Source organism: Strongylocentrotus purpuratus, unplaced genomic scaffold (genome assembly GCF_000002235.5).
Source record: "Strongylocentrotus purpuratus isolate Spur 01 unplaced genomic scaffold, Spur_5.0 spur5_scaffold_21, whole genome shotgun sequence".
Taxonomy (NCBI): Eukaryota; Metazoa; Echinodermata; class Echinoidea; order Camarodonta; family Strongylocentrotidae; genus Strongylocentrotus; species Strongylocentrotus purpuratus.
The window spans coordinates 34,299,928-34,317,770 of NW_022145607.1; the positions used below are offsets into that span (position 1 = coordinate 34,299,928).

At 40.7% G+C, this 17,843-nt stretch overlaps 1 protein-coding gene across 1 annotated transcript in view; it reads right to left on the reverse strand.

Annotated features, from left to right (window-relative positions):
* Positions 1-17,843, reverse strand: part of LOC575173 (midasin) — a 48,889-nt gene that overhangs the window by 7,387 nt on the left and 23,659 nt on the right. The window contains exons 27-41 of the mRNA XM_030994353.1: positions 15,704-15,831; positions 14,922-15,060; positions 13,921-14,193; positions 13,202-13,398; positions 12,309-12,478; positions 11,639-11,857; positions 11,189-11,391; positions 10,167-10,289; positions 8,455-8,652; positions 6,852-6,959; positions 5,852-6,043; positions 2,498-2,602; positions 1,773-1,916; positions 963-1,091; positions 118-277 (exon numbers count right to left, since the gene is read on the reverse strand). Coding sequence (XP_030850213.1) covers positions 118-277; positions 963-1,091; positions 1,773-1,916; positions 2,498-2,602; positions 5,852-6,043; positions 6,852-6,959; positions 8,455-8,652; positions 10,167-10,289; positions 11,189-11,391; positions 11,639-11,857; positions 12,309-12,478; positions 13,202-13,398; positions 13,921-14,193; positions 14,922-15,060; positions 15,704-15,831 — 2,488 coding nt within the window. The remainder of the gene's footprint in view (positions 1-117; positions 278-962; positions 1,092-1,772; positions 1,917-2,497; positions 2,603-5,851; positions 6,044-6,851; positions 6,960-8,454; positions 8,653-10,166; positions 10,290-11,188; positions 11,392-11,638; positions 11,858-12,308; positions 12,479-13,201; positions 13,399-13,920; positions 14,194-14,921; positions 15,061-15,703; positions 15,832-17,843) is intronic.

The following is a 17,843-nucleotide window of genomic DNA, read 5'->3' on the forward strand; positions in this document are numbered from 1 at the left end:
TGTTCAACTAAATGCAGAGCAAATGTCATAGGAGCAAAGGTCGGGTCACCATCTGACCTACATTATTTTTATCATTCAAAAGAAAATCAAAATCATTCAGGCAAAATATAGACTTACTGCCTGCACTAGGTAGCTTGAGTGCACTCAAAATTCCCATGATCCTCTTTGCCTTCGGCTTGGTTTTCGATGCATTACTAGTGAGAAGATCTCTGATGGTTGCCATAGAAACATCATCTATCATGCCTAAAAGACTCTCCCAGTGTCTATTGAGATCAGCCTAGAAAGAAGAAAGAACATGGGTAAGAAATTCAAGTCATCTTGTACAATTCATCTTATGTATTCTTTTGCTCCCTGAAAATATTTCATAAGTGCTATTATTCTGATTTTTATATGATTTAGAATATAAGAACAAATCTTTCATGTTTTGTTTCACCACATTACTAGAAAGCAAAATAATTATAAACCAATCACAAAGGATGCATACATGTATGATCACAACACAATTGTTAAAGCATATACTAAGATTTTCCCTAACTTAATTTCATTTCAGTCATTCATTTTGTTTTTATTTATTTTTCCAATGTACATTTGACATGAATATTGTTTTGCTCACATACAAACGAAAGGCTCAGATATAATTTATCTGTTCAAAGTACTATCCATTAAATATCCAGAGGATTTAAAACTGTTGGGATCTCTTTCTTGCCTTTTCAAAGCCACCCAGTAGTTCTGTAGTATCCATAGACTTATAGTTCATTGATAGGACCTAGACCACTGGAAAGGACTTAAGTCATGGATGCTACTGTAAGACCGGGATCACTAGATAGGATTCAGAGCAGCAAGATTTCTTTCTACCTGTTCAAAACCACCCAGTTCCTTTCATACCACTAATCATAGCTACATGTAGGATCGACAGGTAAATCCCAGGATAAGACTTAGAGTCCAAAGATTCTCTTTCTTACCTGTTCAAAACCACCCAGTAGTTCTGTAGTGTCCATAGCACTGTTCATTGCTAGGACCTGGAGCCGATGACCTGTCAAGGAAGCCAGGAGATGGACCAGTGAAGTCTTTCCACTTGAGCTTGGACCAACCTGGACCGTAAAGGACAATTAATAGAAAACATGAATAAACTAGATGGATCTTCGACTGCGCCATAGAGCAATTTTATGAACCAAAACAGAAGCAACTTTAAAAAATTCAAGTTTGATTCTAATCCATGAACAGGTTCTAAGAATATCGTGATTATAAGCTATTTTTCATATACAAGTATGACCCTTTGATCTAATTGGTTTATTGGCTCTGCAAGATACATACATGTCCTAAGTTTGATAGTAGTCCATCTGTCGGTTCTAATGATAATGCGTTCACAAGCTATTTTTGCATACATAATGAACCCCATGACCTTTGACCTTTGACCTCATGACTCCCAAATATAATCAGTTCTTTGGCTCAGCAAGGTACATACATGTCTCAAATTTGATGGCATTCTGTCAATCGGTTCTATCGATGTCATCATGAGCTATTTTTGCATACATAATGAGCCCTATGACGTTTGACCATTGACCTACGTACGGACGGATGGACAGACAACGCAACAACATTATTCCTCCAGCTAGGCATAAAAATAGATTAATGTTGAAAGAGCAATTATCACAGGAGCATATGTTGCAGAACATGAGAGGACCTCATTGTATCCTGATCACTCACAAAAAAAAATCACTGGTCATGCGTTTCATATATTTCTTGTATAGCCAGAGAAAATACATTCTTACCAGTATGGACATCCAGTTCATCTCTACACATTTCATGAGAGATTCAAGTTTGTCAAGGTCATGGTGCAGCAGCTGAAGGGGCACCCTGGAGAGGGCGCTGCTCACATCAAAGGCAGGATCACGGGCCAGGAATGAATGTCCAACCTGACAGGATGAGAAAGAAAACAAGATGATTATGAGACTGCATGTCTATTATCCCTTTGTCTTTATGAATATTCATTGATCAATGATCCTGTGACCTTTAACATCTGACCTCACGAAAAAAAATGTGTATTAAGAGGTTTTACATACTTGAGTACGGTTTTGGTTCAATTTATGTTATATCATCACAGTATTAAGATATCTTTTGAAACTTTTTACACTTTCATGACCCTATGATATTTCACCAGCTCCTCCTTGCATGCTCATATGAACTTCGTCCAAATTTGGCTTGAACTTTTTCACTGGTTTTGAAGTTATGTCAGCAACTAGAAATGTTCTAGTGTTTTTTGGTATATTCTAACATTTGTATTACTTTCTGACATTTGACCTCTAATCTCTTAAGCCAAAATTGTGATCATTTCATTCTTTAATGCTAACTCATATTTTATCCAAGTGTGGCTTAAATTGCTCAAATGCTATTCAATTTATAGGGGTTACAAGGTATTTTCTGGTATTTTTTAAAAACTTTTATGAGTCTGTGACAACAACAAAATATTAAATACAGGTTGTGAATTTATTATTACCTGCACATGTGAATGAGTGATATAGAACTGTCTGCTACTCCTGTAGGCTACTGCTCTCGTCTTATCTCCCTTTGTTCTGAAGACTGCTCGATACAGCTTGAGGATCTGCAACAATAACATTCAGAATTAAATCAGTTTAGAAGGGTTTTATTCACACAGGATCAAGTAAATTAACGTGTGTCGGCAAAAGATTACCTTGAAAGCAGACTGATTGGCAAAAAAAATAGGGCAGGTGTGGTAGGCGATTTGTTCCGGGTTCCGCGGAACAAATCGGCGCGCCGATTTGTTCCGCGGAACGAATCTACTGGATCGACTCGTTCGCAGATACGTTCGAAAGCCGCCGTTCTTATCCGACATTGGCCGAACGTTTCTGCTTATATAATCGCGTATATTTTTATTACTTGTGTCGAATAAACATGGTAAAAATAAATTTTAGCTTTATCTTGATACTTTTGTATTTATTGTTGGAATGAAAACCAATATTATTTTTTTTGAAATATTACTTAATAATAAGGTTTATAACCTCGTACGGAATTACCCGCGCGCGTCTTTAAAAGGGAATCTCGTATATGTGCTCGTTATAACGGGAGTAGACTGTGTATATGATTCCCTAAATTCCTTCACATCTCCCCTTTCACATGTCCCTCTTAGGTACCTTCCCCCTTATAAAACCACCTCTCATTTGGGACCCTTTGAAATAAAATTTAAATTTCCCCCCTGCCCCCCCCCCCCCCACTAACGCAACCCTTGTTACGCTGTCCCATATCCCCCCTTTTTTTTTTTTTTTTTTTCTTTTTTGCTGCGTTACATGCATGCAGGCTCATGGTTTCTTTTTTTAATTTTTTATGGATGATCAGTTAATCACAAGTATTTCCTTACACCACACTGACTGGCTTCACAGTTTCTACATCGAAAGCACATGAGAATAAAGATAACCACTCCATGCAGGCCAGTTACATGGGCAATGAGAAAATTATCTGAAATTTCAGAGAATGAGGCCTTTCTGAGACTAAAGTATTCTAATTTTTTAAAAAAAAGGGAAAGAAAAAAAAGTGTAACTTACAGATGGGACACCCATCACAGATTCAAAGGGCATGCTTACAAGGGAAATGCATAAAAGGTACAAAGGCCACTTTGTGAAAGTATAAGGTGCACGTAGCAACTGTGACAATTGATATTAAAATGGCACTTGGAATAAGTAAGGAAAGGGTGCGCACTACAGCGGCGGATCCAGGATTCGAAAATAGGGGCCGGGCGCAGCCCGAAAATTTGAAAAACGGGGGGGGGGGGGCAGGCGATAGTTTTCTGATATTAGGCCTACATGTACGTGAAAATGTACGTGAAATTAGTGGTTTCCAAACAAGGGGGCGCAACAGATCTGCCACTGTATGTAGCGGAATGGGGGGGGGGGTATAGACACACTATGCTATGGCTCTGTTTAACACTAACTTTTGTCGGCTAGTACCAAGGGTTGAAAATTCAACAAAATATGTCGGGTTTTTCTTTTATTTCTTTTTTTTTTATTCTGCCGGACACGTCTTTTACTTGAGGAATTTTCTTTCTCTTCTTTTCTTTTTTTTTTATTTTTTTTTATTGGTCCTTCTTAATTATCAGCTCGACCACTCATTTCTTTTTGTGTTGACCCCGCCCCCCCCCCCCCCACCCCACCCCGCATCTCTTTCATTTAAACTACATGTACATCATGCATGCAGCCCACATGCATAATTAGATTCTGTGATGAAGCCCGGTAATAGGTGGTTGACGTAACACGATATCATAATAAGCAGCATTCAAACCAAATTAGAAGGCCTGATTAGAAAACACCCCGACATCTGCTTTTACAGGCAAACTAAGCCTATGGCAACAACTGCCCTTTTTGCTAGACCACCCAGTCCCCGTCGCTTCGCGACGGCGCTGTCTATAGTTACTGTTTGTGGTCAATCATTGGCCGCAATTATCAACATATTTGAACAACGGGAATCTGCATTTCTATACAAAGTTCTCAAATTGGCAATCGTTGGTGTAGCTAATTTGGAGAAGTTTGATTGGTTGCAAAGGCCGACCAGAATAGTTCATTTTGCTTTAGGGGTGTACCATGGCGTGTATTCAATAATACGTGAGCACGCACGCTCTCCGATGAGATTCGGAACGGATCGGCGGCTAAATATCCCGCCGATTGGTTCCACGGAATGAATCGCCTGGCCGGAACCGATCGCCTGTGACTAGCGGAACGAATCTACGAATCCGGAACAAATCGGCGGGTACATATCCAGGCGATCGGTTCCGGAGGAACCGATCGCCTGCACGGAACAAATCGCCTATGACACAGGCAAACTATATAAATCACTGAAATATAAAATTCTTACATTATGATCCTTCATCATCATCACCACCACCAAATCAATCACCATCACCATCTGCAATATCATCATTACCATCAACATCATCACAACCATCATTACCATTAACACCACCACTACCATCACCACCATTACCAACATCCCCACCACCACCACCACCACCACCACCACCATCACCATTACCATCATCACCATACCCCCATCACCACCACCACCACAGCCACCACCACTACAGCCACTACCACCACCACCACCACCATCACCATCATCACCACCATCACCATCATTATCACCACGATACCACCACCACCACCATCATCATCACCATACCTGCCAACATTTGAAAATGAGAATTAATAATTTTTAGCACGGTATGTCTTCGAAAATAAGAAATCTGTACCCTTAACAGGCGCTCGCACATGCAGCGGCAGTGTGTAACCGGCAATACGTGGTAAATTTGTGCAAAAAAGCGAATACAAATTCGCTGCTCAATCATGCAGCCCTTCAACGTACGCAATACATGAACTCTCACATCGTGACATATGATAAAACAAGCTTAATTTGGCTTAAGCAACACCAACAAAAAAAAAAAAAAACAACAACAAAATCAAAATTTTGAAGAAAAAAAAAGAATATTCCGGATTTTGGGGTCCTAAAAATCCAGAAAAACAAAATATTCCAGATTATTCGGAAGGGTTGGCAGGTATGTACCACCACCACCACCACCACCACCACCACCATCACCATCATCACCATCACCACCACCACCACCGCCACCGCCACCACCACCTCCGCCACCACCACCACCACCACCACCACCAACAACAACAACAACACCACCACCACTACCATCATTACCATACCACCAATACTATACTACCATCACCACACCACAACCACCACCACCATCATCACCATACCACATCATCACCATCACCACCACCACCATCATCACCATACCACCGCATTTTCTCAATCACATTGCTCAACTCACCTTCTCCTTGTCAACGGCAGTCCTCATCCTGTCTCCATACACCAGACCAACATGAAGCCCTGGGTCCATCTGACCTTTGACCCCTCTGTCATGGACCATCAGGTCACACCACCTGAAGAGGTCACGCAGGTTGAATTCCCATGGTCCTCCTCTCTGACCCCATCGACCCTCGATCATTGTCTTCCTGTACAGCTGCAATTAAAACGCATATTAGGAAAAATATGAAGAAGATACAAAAAAGAATTAGTTGAAGCCGGTCCGGCAAAAGTTCCTACATTTATAAGCAGTGATTTGCAGTTTGGAGGTGTGTGCAAAATTTTGCAGCAATTTGATGCTCAGAGGCCGAGATCTTAAGAGAGATATCATTACCCCCTCCCCTCTTTTTCTCTCTTTATAACCTGGAGAAGAAAAAAAATTCTCTTCACTTTAGTGTTAACCATGTTCAGGACAATCATCCACTCGGAGTCTAGGAAAATACAAATATAAAACATGCAACTTTTTTATTGGACATTTTGTAGCAAGCAAAGGATAATTTCAGAGTTGCCAATTTGAAGAATTCATGTCCTGAACAGTTTAAGAAATCCTGCACCGGTCTACCATCAGTATAAACATACATGTGCTACAGAAGTTCTTAAAGGCATCGTTTAACAATGTTAAATCTGATATGCATGGCCCTACGTGTTATCAGTGTCTGTGATATGGTTTAATATTGAAGATCATGAAGTGGCTGAAAAAAAGGAAAAATCTTTGAGTGACCGGTTTTACCATACTCATTTTCCCCAATAGACCATACTATTATAAAAACCCGTTGGGAAAACGAAAAATGAAATTTTGATTTCCAATCATAAATATCTTGATAATCAGACAGGCCATCGGCTTGTAAAAGTCTTGGTATTCCTGACTGACCTAAAGGTTTATAATTATGATTGCAGCATGAGCTAAATCATAGATTTTGTTTCAGAATCTGAGGCAATGTTACCGAGTCATTTTAAGCACTTACCCGGTTGCTGAATTCCACCATCTTGATCAAGATATCTCTATCTATCATAGGATACATGGAGCGGATGATGAAGAGAAGGTCCCCTGCTGTGAACGGCTCTATGTACACCTGGAAAAAAAGATGAAAATCTGGAATAAAGGTTTCCATATCCTACATTGCTCACAAGGGTCACATAAGAAAGATGGACAGTTCACATGCATTATTTCATGTTTATTATCATCAGCAATTCGCATCCAAAGGTATTCTTTAAATATTTCCAAATTTTATTGTTAAGGACAATCTATCAATCAATCAATAAAAACTGGCCTAATTCATAAATATCACTCTTCTTTACGACTCTATGATGAAGAGAAGTCCCCAGCTGTGAACGGCTCTATGTACACCTGGAAAAGAGATGAAAATGGAGAATAAATGTTCCATATCTTATATTGACTTGATGATCAGAGTCATAGAAGGCTGTTTACAGTACATGGAAAGAAGATGAGAGGAAGACCTTGTTAAAGCTTTTTAGATGATTTAATCACAGAATGTGGAGCAACATGATATGAAATGCTGAAACGGATGGCTCAAGATTGAGGTACTTGGAGAGACACTTATGTAAAATTCTGATTGGGTCACTGAACCTGTCATACACTGACTATTGATGATGATCTTATATTGCTTATAACGCTCACATAAGAAAGATGGACAGTTTGCATCCATTATTTTATGTGCATTTTCATAAAGGATTTGCATCCTAGGGAAGTCGTTCAAAAGCTTTAAATATTACTGTTAATGACAATACATCAATTCATTGATCAAAACTGGCCTTATTCATAAATATGACACTTCTGTAGGACTATGTTCAAACACTGACAAAATACACAGATGACAAATATATCAATTATGAATCATTATGAGTTATCTTCTAATATACTGTTTACAGCATTTTAAAGTACAATCACATTGAAATAACTGTGCCAAGTAGCACATTGCGAAATTCGAATTCATATTCTGTTCCACTTTCACCATTAACTTACCTGTCAACCTCTGGAGTTCAAAAACTATATTCTTTGATCCCAAAAGTTATATTTTACTGACAAAAGTTGTATTCTTAAAAATAATCACGGACTATTACGTGGATCAATGCCTCTTACAGTTCCTACATACATGAAGAAATTTTGTATGGATCATTGGTTGAATATGCATGATTTTGTCACGACTGGTGTGCTCGATGAACCAATGAACATCCCCAAATTGCGTATGTGAGATGTCTGTAGGATACTTTACAGGACGGAATGGGCATTTTGCCATTGAAAATGGCACACAAACCCACAAAATACAGGGGGGAATCGTACTGTCGTATTTGCTCCTAAAAATCGTACTGGTTGGCAGGTCTGCATTAAGCCCATTATAAAATTCAAAAACAACAAAATCATCAACAAAAATGCCATCAGCACAACACTACCACCAACTCAATCACCACTCCACCACAACAGCACCAATACAAACACAAATACCAGTCTACCACCACAAACACCACTCCACCACCATCATCATCACCATCAACACCACCAAACACCACCAAACACCACCAAACACCACCAAAAACCACACCCATTACCTGTGTGAACCTATTGAGGAACGACTTGGGCAGCCCCTTGCGCCCTCCTCCCTGCTTCAGAGGGTTCTGGCATGCAAAGAGCCTGGTCTTCTCATGCTGGATCTGGAAGGATCGGCCCAGCTCAGGAACAAAGACCTCCGCCCTGTGGTCCAGGCAGGCATTCAGGCCTTCTAGCACCGACTGGGAGGCCAGGTTCAGCTGCAGAAGGAGTTAACAAATAATAATAATTCTACATTTATATTGCGCACAACTCTGCTGTCATATAGGCACCATTGGCGCACAGATCAACAAATCAAACACAATACAGGAATATCGTCATTAATTCAACAGAACTAAGTTATTACAAAGTGAAAAGGCAATAAATGGTCAATATAATTACAGATATGCTAATACTAATAACACAAAGTAATACAAAATGTTTCAACTCAGATAATAATCCTAACACTAACAGTACGCCCTATTCATCAACAAGGTCTTCAATTTTTGTTGAAAGGTTCTCATTAATGAGCTCAACTTCAAGTCCAACAAAGCATGAATGTACATGTATATGTAAGTCTTCATGTGAGTTGTTTATGGTGACGATGAAAGTAATGATGAATTACAGTGCGGATAATGTAATATAACAAGAAATACTTTGATGAATAAACAAAGTAAATACAGTTCAAGAAATTGTAAAGTAAAAGATTAAAGGTGGGCCTACAATTAAGTGTTGTATGGTTCTAAACAAATACATATGAGAGAGTGAGTAAGTCAGTGACTGAGAGAATGAGTGAGGGAGTGAGTGAATGATGGAGTGAGAGAGTGAATAATTGTGTGAGTGAGGGAGTGAAGGAGTGAGTGAAGGAGTGAGTGAAGGATTGAGGAAGTCAGTGAATGATTGAGTGAGCGAGTGAGTGAAGGAGTGAGTGAAGGAGTGAGTGAATGATTTAGTGAGCGAGTGAGTGAAGGAGTGAGTGAAGGAGTGAGTGAATGATTGAGTGAGCGAGTGAGTGAAGGAGTGAGTGAAGGAGTGAGTGAAGGAGTGAGTGAAGGAGTGAGTGAAGGAGTGAGTGAAGGAGTGAGTGAAGGAGTGAGTGAATGATTTAGTGAGCGAGTGAGTGAAGGAGTGAGTGAAGGAGTGAGTGAATGATTGAGTGAGCGAGTGAGTGAAGGAGTGAGTGAAGGAGTGAGTGAAGGAGTGAGTGAAGGATTGAGGAAGTCAGTGAATGATTGAGTGAGTGAGTGAGTGAAGGAGTGAGTGAAGGAGTGAGTGAAGGAGTGAGTGAAGGAGTGAGTGAAGGATTGAGGAAAGTCAGTGAATGATTGAGTGAGCGAGTGAGTGAAGGAGTGAGTGAAGGAGTGAAGTAATGTATGAGGGAGGGAATTATTCAGATTAAGAGAGGGAGTAAGGATTGAGTGAGGAGTGAATGAGGGAGGGAATGATTGAGGAAATGAGTGAAGGAGTGAGGGTATGAGTGAATGATTGAGTGAGTGAGTGAATAAATGTGGGAATGATCGAGGGATTGAGTGAGGAGTAAATGAGTGAGTGAATGATAGAGGAAGTGAGTGAATGATTAAAAAAGTGAGTGAAGGAGTGAAGGAGTGCATGAGGGATGGAATTAGTCAGAATAAGAAAGGAGGTGAGCGAAAGAGTGAATATATGAATGAATGAACAAATGAATAAATAAAGGAATGAATGGAAAGAAACGCACAAATGAAAAGAAAGCAATTACCTCATCAAGGACGACCCAATGTCCAGCCTTGAGAGCCTGTAAGAGAGGTCCATCCCTCCAGGCAAACTGACCCCCTTCACCTCCCTCTACCGGTAGATCTGCTCCAAACAGGTCTGTGATGTCCTGGTAAGAGTTAAAGAAAATGGTATAAGTTTTGTTTTGTTGACACAATAAAATTATGGTGGACATATCAAAGATAATGAAACAAAATAAATGTAACATTTTTACAACAAAATCTCATCGTCAATTTAAACCACAGAATATATGTTTTGGATATATTCTATGTACAGACATAAAATCATAATTAGAATCGCCGACATTGTCTTCACCATCATCATCATTGTCATCATTGTCATCATTGTCATCATCATGTGCACTCTTCACTTTGCACAGCACTCTCTTCACCTGCTCTTTCTTCCTGTCTCCTCTCCTCCTTTTGTAAGGCCGATATTATTTCAAGCTCTGCTTACGATATCGGTCTTCTGCATTCTCCCCCTTTTCTTTCTTTTCAAATACGATTAATTGTACTATTGATTATTTATATTTATTTATTTGTGAATTACTACTTGTATTACTTATCATTATATTGCTAAAATGTATTCATTGTTATTTTTGTTATTGTTTATGGAAAATGCAGAAATAAAACTTGAAACTGAAACTAAACTGAATATCACCAGCACCATCATGACCAACACCACCATCACCATCACTACCGTCACCATCACCATCCCCCTCCCTGCCATCACCATCACCACCACCTCCACCTCCACCTCCACCTCCACCTCCACCACCACCACCACCACCACCACCACCACCACCACCACCACCAATACCACCACTACCAATACCACCACTACCACCACCAACAACACCACCACCACCAACACCACCAACACCACCAACACCAACACCACCACCACCATCACCATCACCACCACCTCCACCACCACCACCACCACCACCACCACCACCACCACCACCATCATCACCACCACCTCCCCCACCATCATCCTCTCACTTACTGTTTGCTCCGATAGATTGATCCTGATGAGCTCGTGTCCTGAAGCCTTGGCCAGGGCTGATACCAGACTAGTCTTCCCGACCCCCGGAGACCCTTCAAGGAGGATAGCTCGGGGCAGCTGCAGAGCTCTCATGATACGCTGGGCATTGAGGGCAGTGGTCGGGGCATCCAGGGCATAGCCTGCTGGTGAACTTGGTGATGGTCCTTTAAAAAGATGCATTATATAATAAAGCCAATTTTTAATTTTCAAAGGAATAGTATTTCTGCATGTAAAATATACCCCCAAATTAGGGCATACGTTTCATATACGTACACATATGCATAAATAAGCACTCAAGATATTCCAGAACTTTTTTCACTGCTTCAGAATTTTCCTAGACAGAACAATTTCAAAACTCTAAACAAGTGTCAAATAATTACATTCTGACAGCCATAAATACATTCCACTTACCTCTTTCAATGTAGAAAGGCTCAATCCCAAACTTGGTTCCGTCGCAGACAATACCTCCTTGACCTCCTTTGACCTCACTGAGGTCACATGTGTCAGAGGTCACCAGCAGGGTAGAGAGGTCAATCTCCTGGTCAGTGAGTTGCTTGATTTGATCAGAGAGCCACTGTATGCAGGTCCGTCTTGCTCGGGTAGGGGACACCAGTGTGCTGCTTGTTGTACCTAATAGAAAACAACATTTGAAAAGACGTGTTACAAGGTTGTCCCAGGAAGGCATCTTACATCTTAAAACATGTATAATGGAATCTTAGGTGCTTCTTCTTCAAGATAATTCGCCTCCTTCAATACTAAAGATTCTTGCAGATGCCGTACAGTATATACTCGGCCTGACTGGGTTATGCAGGTAGACCACTACACCAGGGTGTCCCCCTACTCTAATACAAATAGTGCAATGGGTTCTTAACATGCAAAGGTGGTGACTCTCCTGTACACTGGGCTTCCATTTAACGTCCTATCAGACATGTGTGTGACATAATAAGGATAAGTTGTTCATTAGCCTGTTAATTGTACTAGTAATGCTGCTTTTTCATTCCATCAATATCCCAACATTTATGTTGCATGGAGAGCATGTTAGTAATAACACATCAACAATGTACAAAAATATCATAATTACCTGAACCAAGTCCATCCACAAACACCATGCAGGCACCATGGATGTAGGCTACCGCAGAGTCAAGAGGTGAGGGATCATCAGGGGAGGTCATGGGGTCACGATTGGAAGGGTCACAGCAGACATTGATGAAGTTCACCCATGAGAGGATGTCACGGATGCTGATGGTGCACCTGAAAATATGCAACATTAATCAGGTTACTTTCAGTATAATACAGAATTAGAATTAGAACATTACAGCTAGAATATCATCATCACCACCAGTCATCATCACCTTTCATCAAATCTTCATCCTCATCATCGTCATCGTCAGCGTTGTCATGGTCGTTGTTGTCGTCGTTGTCGCCGTCATCGTCGTCATCGTCGTCATCGTCGTCATCATTATCATCATCATAATCATCACCGTTATTAATCATCATCAACATCATCATCAGCATTATTAATCACCATCAACATCTGTATCATCATTGTCATCATAACCATCCTCACTGTCAAGATCAAAATAATCATTACTTTCATTGTCATCTTAATCATCCTCATCAACATCATTATCATTGTCTTCATCATCCTCATCATCATCATCATCATCATCCTCATCACAATTATTAATCATCATCAACATTGGTATCATCATCATCATCAGTATCATCATCATCATCATCATCACAATTATTAATCGTCATCATCATCATCACCATCATCATCACCATCATCACCATCATCATCATCGTCATCATCATCATCATCCTCATCATCATCATCATCATCATCATATTCATCATCATCATCATCATCAAATCATCACGTCATCATCGTCATCGTCGTCATCATCATCATCATCATAATCATCATAATAATCCTCACCGTCATCATCATAATCATCATCACACACTTACTTCCTTCCGACTTCACTGCTGGCGAACCATTCCACGTAGTCCATGACAGCGTTGCCTATGCCGCTGGACCCGTCCTCCTGGTTGCACAGCTGTACTCCTTCACACAGGTTGTGCTCTATGATGGACACAAGATCACTACGCTGGGTGTTCTGAGGACACCAGATCTCTGTGAACCTGTTCCTTAGAGCCGGGGAAAGCTACGGATTGAATGAGGAGTAGGAAGAATGATTGACCTCTCATAGTGTGCAAAAATTATTTTCTTTTTTGCTGAACTTGCCGAGGTAACAAAATTTAATAATTCCTCAGTTCTTTGTACTAGGAACCTTCATATCTTATATGGTTTAGAAATCACAATCTATATAAGTCCCATGTTATGTCTCTGTATCTTTCTTCTTTCTTATGCACCCTCTTTTCACTCAACAACAAAAATTGTTTATTTTGCTATGTCTCAAGTCTCTATTAACTTCCCATCCTTTCTTGCATATCAAACCCAAACAAATGACCCCTAACTGACTTCATCCCTTCATGTCATCTAATTCCTGCAATATCCCAATATTCATCCCTTTACTAATTCTCTTCTTCCCTTCCTCCCTCCCTCTCTCCTTCCGTCTCCCTCCGTCTCTCTTTCCCTCCGTCTCTCTTTCCCTCTGTCTCTCTGTCTCTCTCTCTCTTGTTATGGTTATGTCCCCTATCTTCCTTCTTTCTTGTCCCATCCATACCTCTTTCTTGCCGTAGTCTCCCCCGGGGTTCATGGTCGATACCACCCTGAACGACTCCTCGGCCTTGATCACAGCTATGTCGTCCCCGCACTCCTCCCCGCTCCCTTTCTCCGCCAGGAGCAGGGTCCTCTCGGGCTCCAGCACGCTGTTGAGGCGCTCCAGGACAGAGTCGTCGGCCAGGGAGATCTCGTCGATGAGGAAGACAGCTCCTTTCCTCATGGCCAGGATCAGGGGGCCATCGCACCACTCAAACAGCTTGTGACTCTCCTCATCCTGAAAATACATAATGATAATAATAATACTAATAATTCTGCTGATATAGCACTTAATACATCGGCAATGTCTAAGTTTCTAAGCGCTTCACATTATTACCCCGGTCATCGGATTCTGGCTTGCCCGCACACAATGTATGCACTTTCTCCACTCCCTGGGGAGCATTCCAGCAAGAGCTACTAGGCTCATATTGCTACGCTAACTACATGTACATTGGCTTTTGCATTCTATCGGGTACCCATACTGGGTAGTGAGTGGCAAATGTAGATCAATGTCTTGCCAAAGGACATTAGTTCCGACACAGGAATCAAACCGCGGACCTTGTGATCCACAGTCCGGTGACATATCCACTCGACCATGACACCTCTAACCATATACCATAGACTAAGAATATACTGGTTCAAATATGTTTGTAGATAAGTAGCTGGGTGAACTACAGCTGCAAGTCCTATCTGAGGGACCTAGTACTTGGTAATTAAGGATTAGTGCAGAACTTGCCAGTTATCAGTTACCCATATTAGGGACTTTTAGATTTGCACTAAGACAAAGTGGACTGCTACGTGTGACGTCCTTTTAAGGCATTGGCAGTGCCTTAAAAGGACATCACTGTGCCTTTATAGGACGACAGACATAGCAGTCCACTATGTCGAGGTGCAAATCTAAACGTCCCTAATGGTTCCTTAGGTGGGCGGAGGCATAACAATGGGCCTGTAATAACTTTTACTCACAGTTTCATCCTGATGATGCCTGACTGGTCGTAGCCCACCTAGGAAGTCGGATGTCTCAGTGTGGAGATGACAGTTGACTGCATGGAGCTTCTGATCGGCTAGAGCAGCAAACAACTGACAGACGGTGGTCTTGCCGCAGCTGAACAAAAACAATTATGTTTTTTTTGGATGAATACCGAACAAATGACACAAACTGAAACATGTTTTAAAGCGATATGCTTTAAAGCGGTCAAGATATGTGAGCCACAATTGAACAAATACAAAACTGTATTACACTTGATAAGCTTCTTAAAATAATTCCTAAACAACTTCAGGCAAATGATACCAATTTGACCAAATCTGAAAAGACTTAACGAAAAATAATGTTAATGGCATTCACATACAGTATCTAGGAGAACACCACAAGATCAGTGTAGTATGAGCAACCTGATATAACCCAACAAAATGCTACTTTGATTCTAATATTCAAATTGTTACAGCAGTAATAGCCTACTATACTGTCAACTTTCCAGTTAAAAGACATACATGTCAGGTACAAATCCTATTCAAATAAAAATCCACTGTAACTCATTTCATTTCTGAATTAAGCAGACAATTTATATTACTGAAAGAACAGTATGGTTTTGCTAACAAACAGCACCTTCGTTCAAAAGATTAGTTTTCAGCCTACATGTACTTCACACATTCTGATCTTTCCAAAGAATCTCTTTTCTTGTTGGTAATTGACATGAAATGAAAACAAAAATTGATATTGCTTTGAATTCCTTCTTTTTCTTCCTTACCCAGTTTCCCCAACTAGCAGTACTGGTTCACCAAACTTGAGGGCTTGTCCTACAAGCACAGCCAGTCTGCGCATTCCATAGGTCCACACGATGTGATTGAACCCAGGGGGAGGGGTGGGGGATGTCACCTGAAAAAAGACATACAAAATAACATTCATGGCCGACCAAATATACCAGATGATTATAGAATACACAATAATAATAATGTATTTATGTAGTGCATGATGCATCTGACATATACATGTTCAGATGCGCTTTACAATTATGTTATTGATAGCTGAGGTGAGTTTTGAGATATTTTGTGAAGATATTGAGACAGCTTGTTGCAAAGAAAACTGGGTAGGTTATTCCAGTTTGGGAGCAGCAGTTGCGAATGCTCTGTCACCAAGAGTGGGAAGCATCTTGTGAGATGGATGGTTTGCCAAAAAACTAGATGGAACTTCGACTGCGCGCAGTCGAAAATGATGCCTCCGTCATAGAGCAATTTTACAAACCAAAACAGAAAAAATTTGTCAAATTCAAGTTCAATTGTAATCCATTAAGAGGTTCTCAGAATATCGTGATTACAAGCAATTTCTCATATACATATATGACCCTTTGATCTTTGACCTGATGACCCGAAAATCTACTCAGTTCATTGGCTCTGCAAGATGTCCTGAGTTAAATAGTAATCCATCTGTCAGTTCTAATGAGAATGCGTTCACAAGTTTTTTTTGGATACATAATGAGCCCATGACCTTTGACCTCATGACCCATGAATCTACTCAGTTCATTGGCTCTGCAAGATACATACATGATCGAAATTTGGCAGGAATCCATCAATCTGTTCTAATGAGAATGCGATCACAAGCTATTTTTGCATACATAATGAGCCCTGTGACCTTTGACCTTTGACCTCGTGACCCCAAAATCTATTCAGTTCATCGGCTCTGCAAGATACATACATGACCAAAGTTTGGCAGGAATCCATCAATCGGTTCTTGAGATAATGCGATCACGAGCTCTTTTTGCATACCTAATGAGCCCTGTGACCTGAGACCTTTGACCTTGTGACCCCAAAATCTAATCAGTTCATCGGCTCTGCAAGATACATACAAGACCAAAGTTTGGCAGGAATCCATCAATCGGTTCTTCAGATAACGCGATCACGAGCTGTTTTTGCATACATAATGAGCCCTGTGACCTTTGACCTTTGACCTCATGACCCCAAAATCTATTCAGTTCATCGGCTCTGCAAGATACATACATGACCAAAGTTTGGCAGGAATCCATCAATCGGTTCTTGAGATAATGCGATCACGAGCTCTTTTTGCATACCTAATGAGCCCTGTGACCTGTGACCTTTGACCTTGTGACCCCAAAATCTAATCAGTTCATCGGCTCTGCAAGATACATACAAGACCAAAGTTTGGCAGGAATCCATCAATCGGTTCTTCAGATAACGCGATCACGAGCTGTTTTTGCATACATAATGAGCCCTGTGACCTTTGACCTTTGACCTCGTGACCCCAAAATCTAATCAGTTCATCGGCTCTGCAAGTAACATACATGACCAAAGTTTGGCAGGAATCCATCAATCGGTTCTTCAGATAACGCGATCACGAGAACGGGACGTACGGACGGACGGACGGACGGACAACCCGAAAACATAATGCCTCCGGCTACTTCGTAACGGAGGCATAAAAATATCTTACACTAACCAGATACTTAATGTCATCTTTTTAACAATATCTATACTTAACCAAAACCCTAATCATAAACCTGACCAATGACCCAACTGCAGCCACAACTGTCTATCTCTAATGAAATGAAGTCCTGAGTAACTGTCTCTAGAGCTCTGCATTGAATGTTAAGATATTATGCACTTTTTAGGGAGATTTCAGAGACTTTCTTCATCATTTTGCCTTCCCCTTTCTCTCTCTTTTGGCAAGTCTCTGTCTATCTTTCAGTCTGTTTCTCTCACAAATACTCGCCATGTTATCCTCATTCTTATGAACAATGAAGTAGTTACACTGTATCACTAATCATTCTTTTGGGGTCTTTTATATTTCTTGAGTACTCTTTCACTCAGGGCTCTGTTTTATTATACTTGTTACAATGCTACAATTCTATGGCAAATCACAGCTTACTTCACACAGCT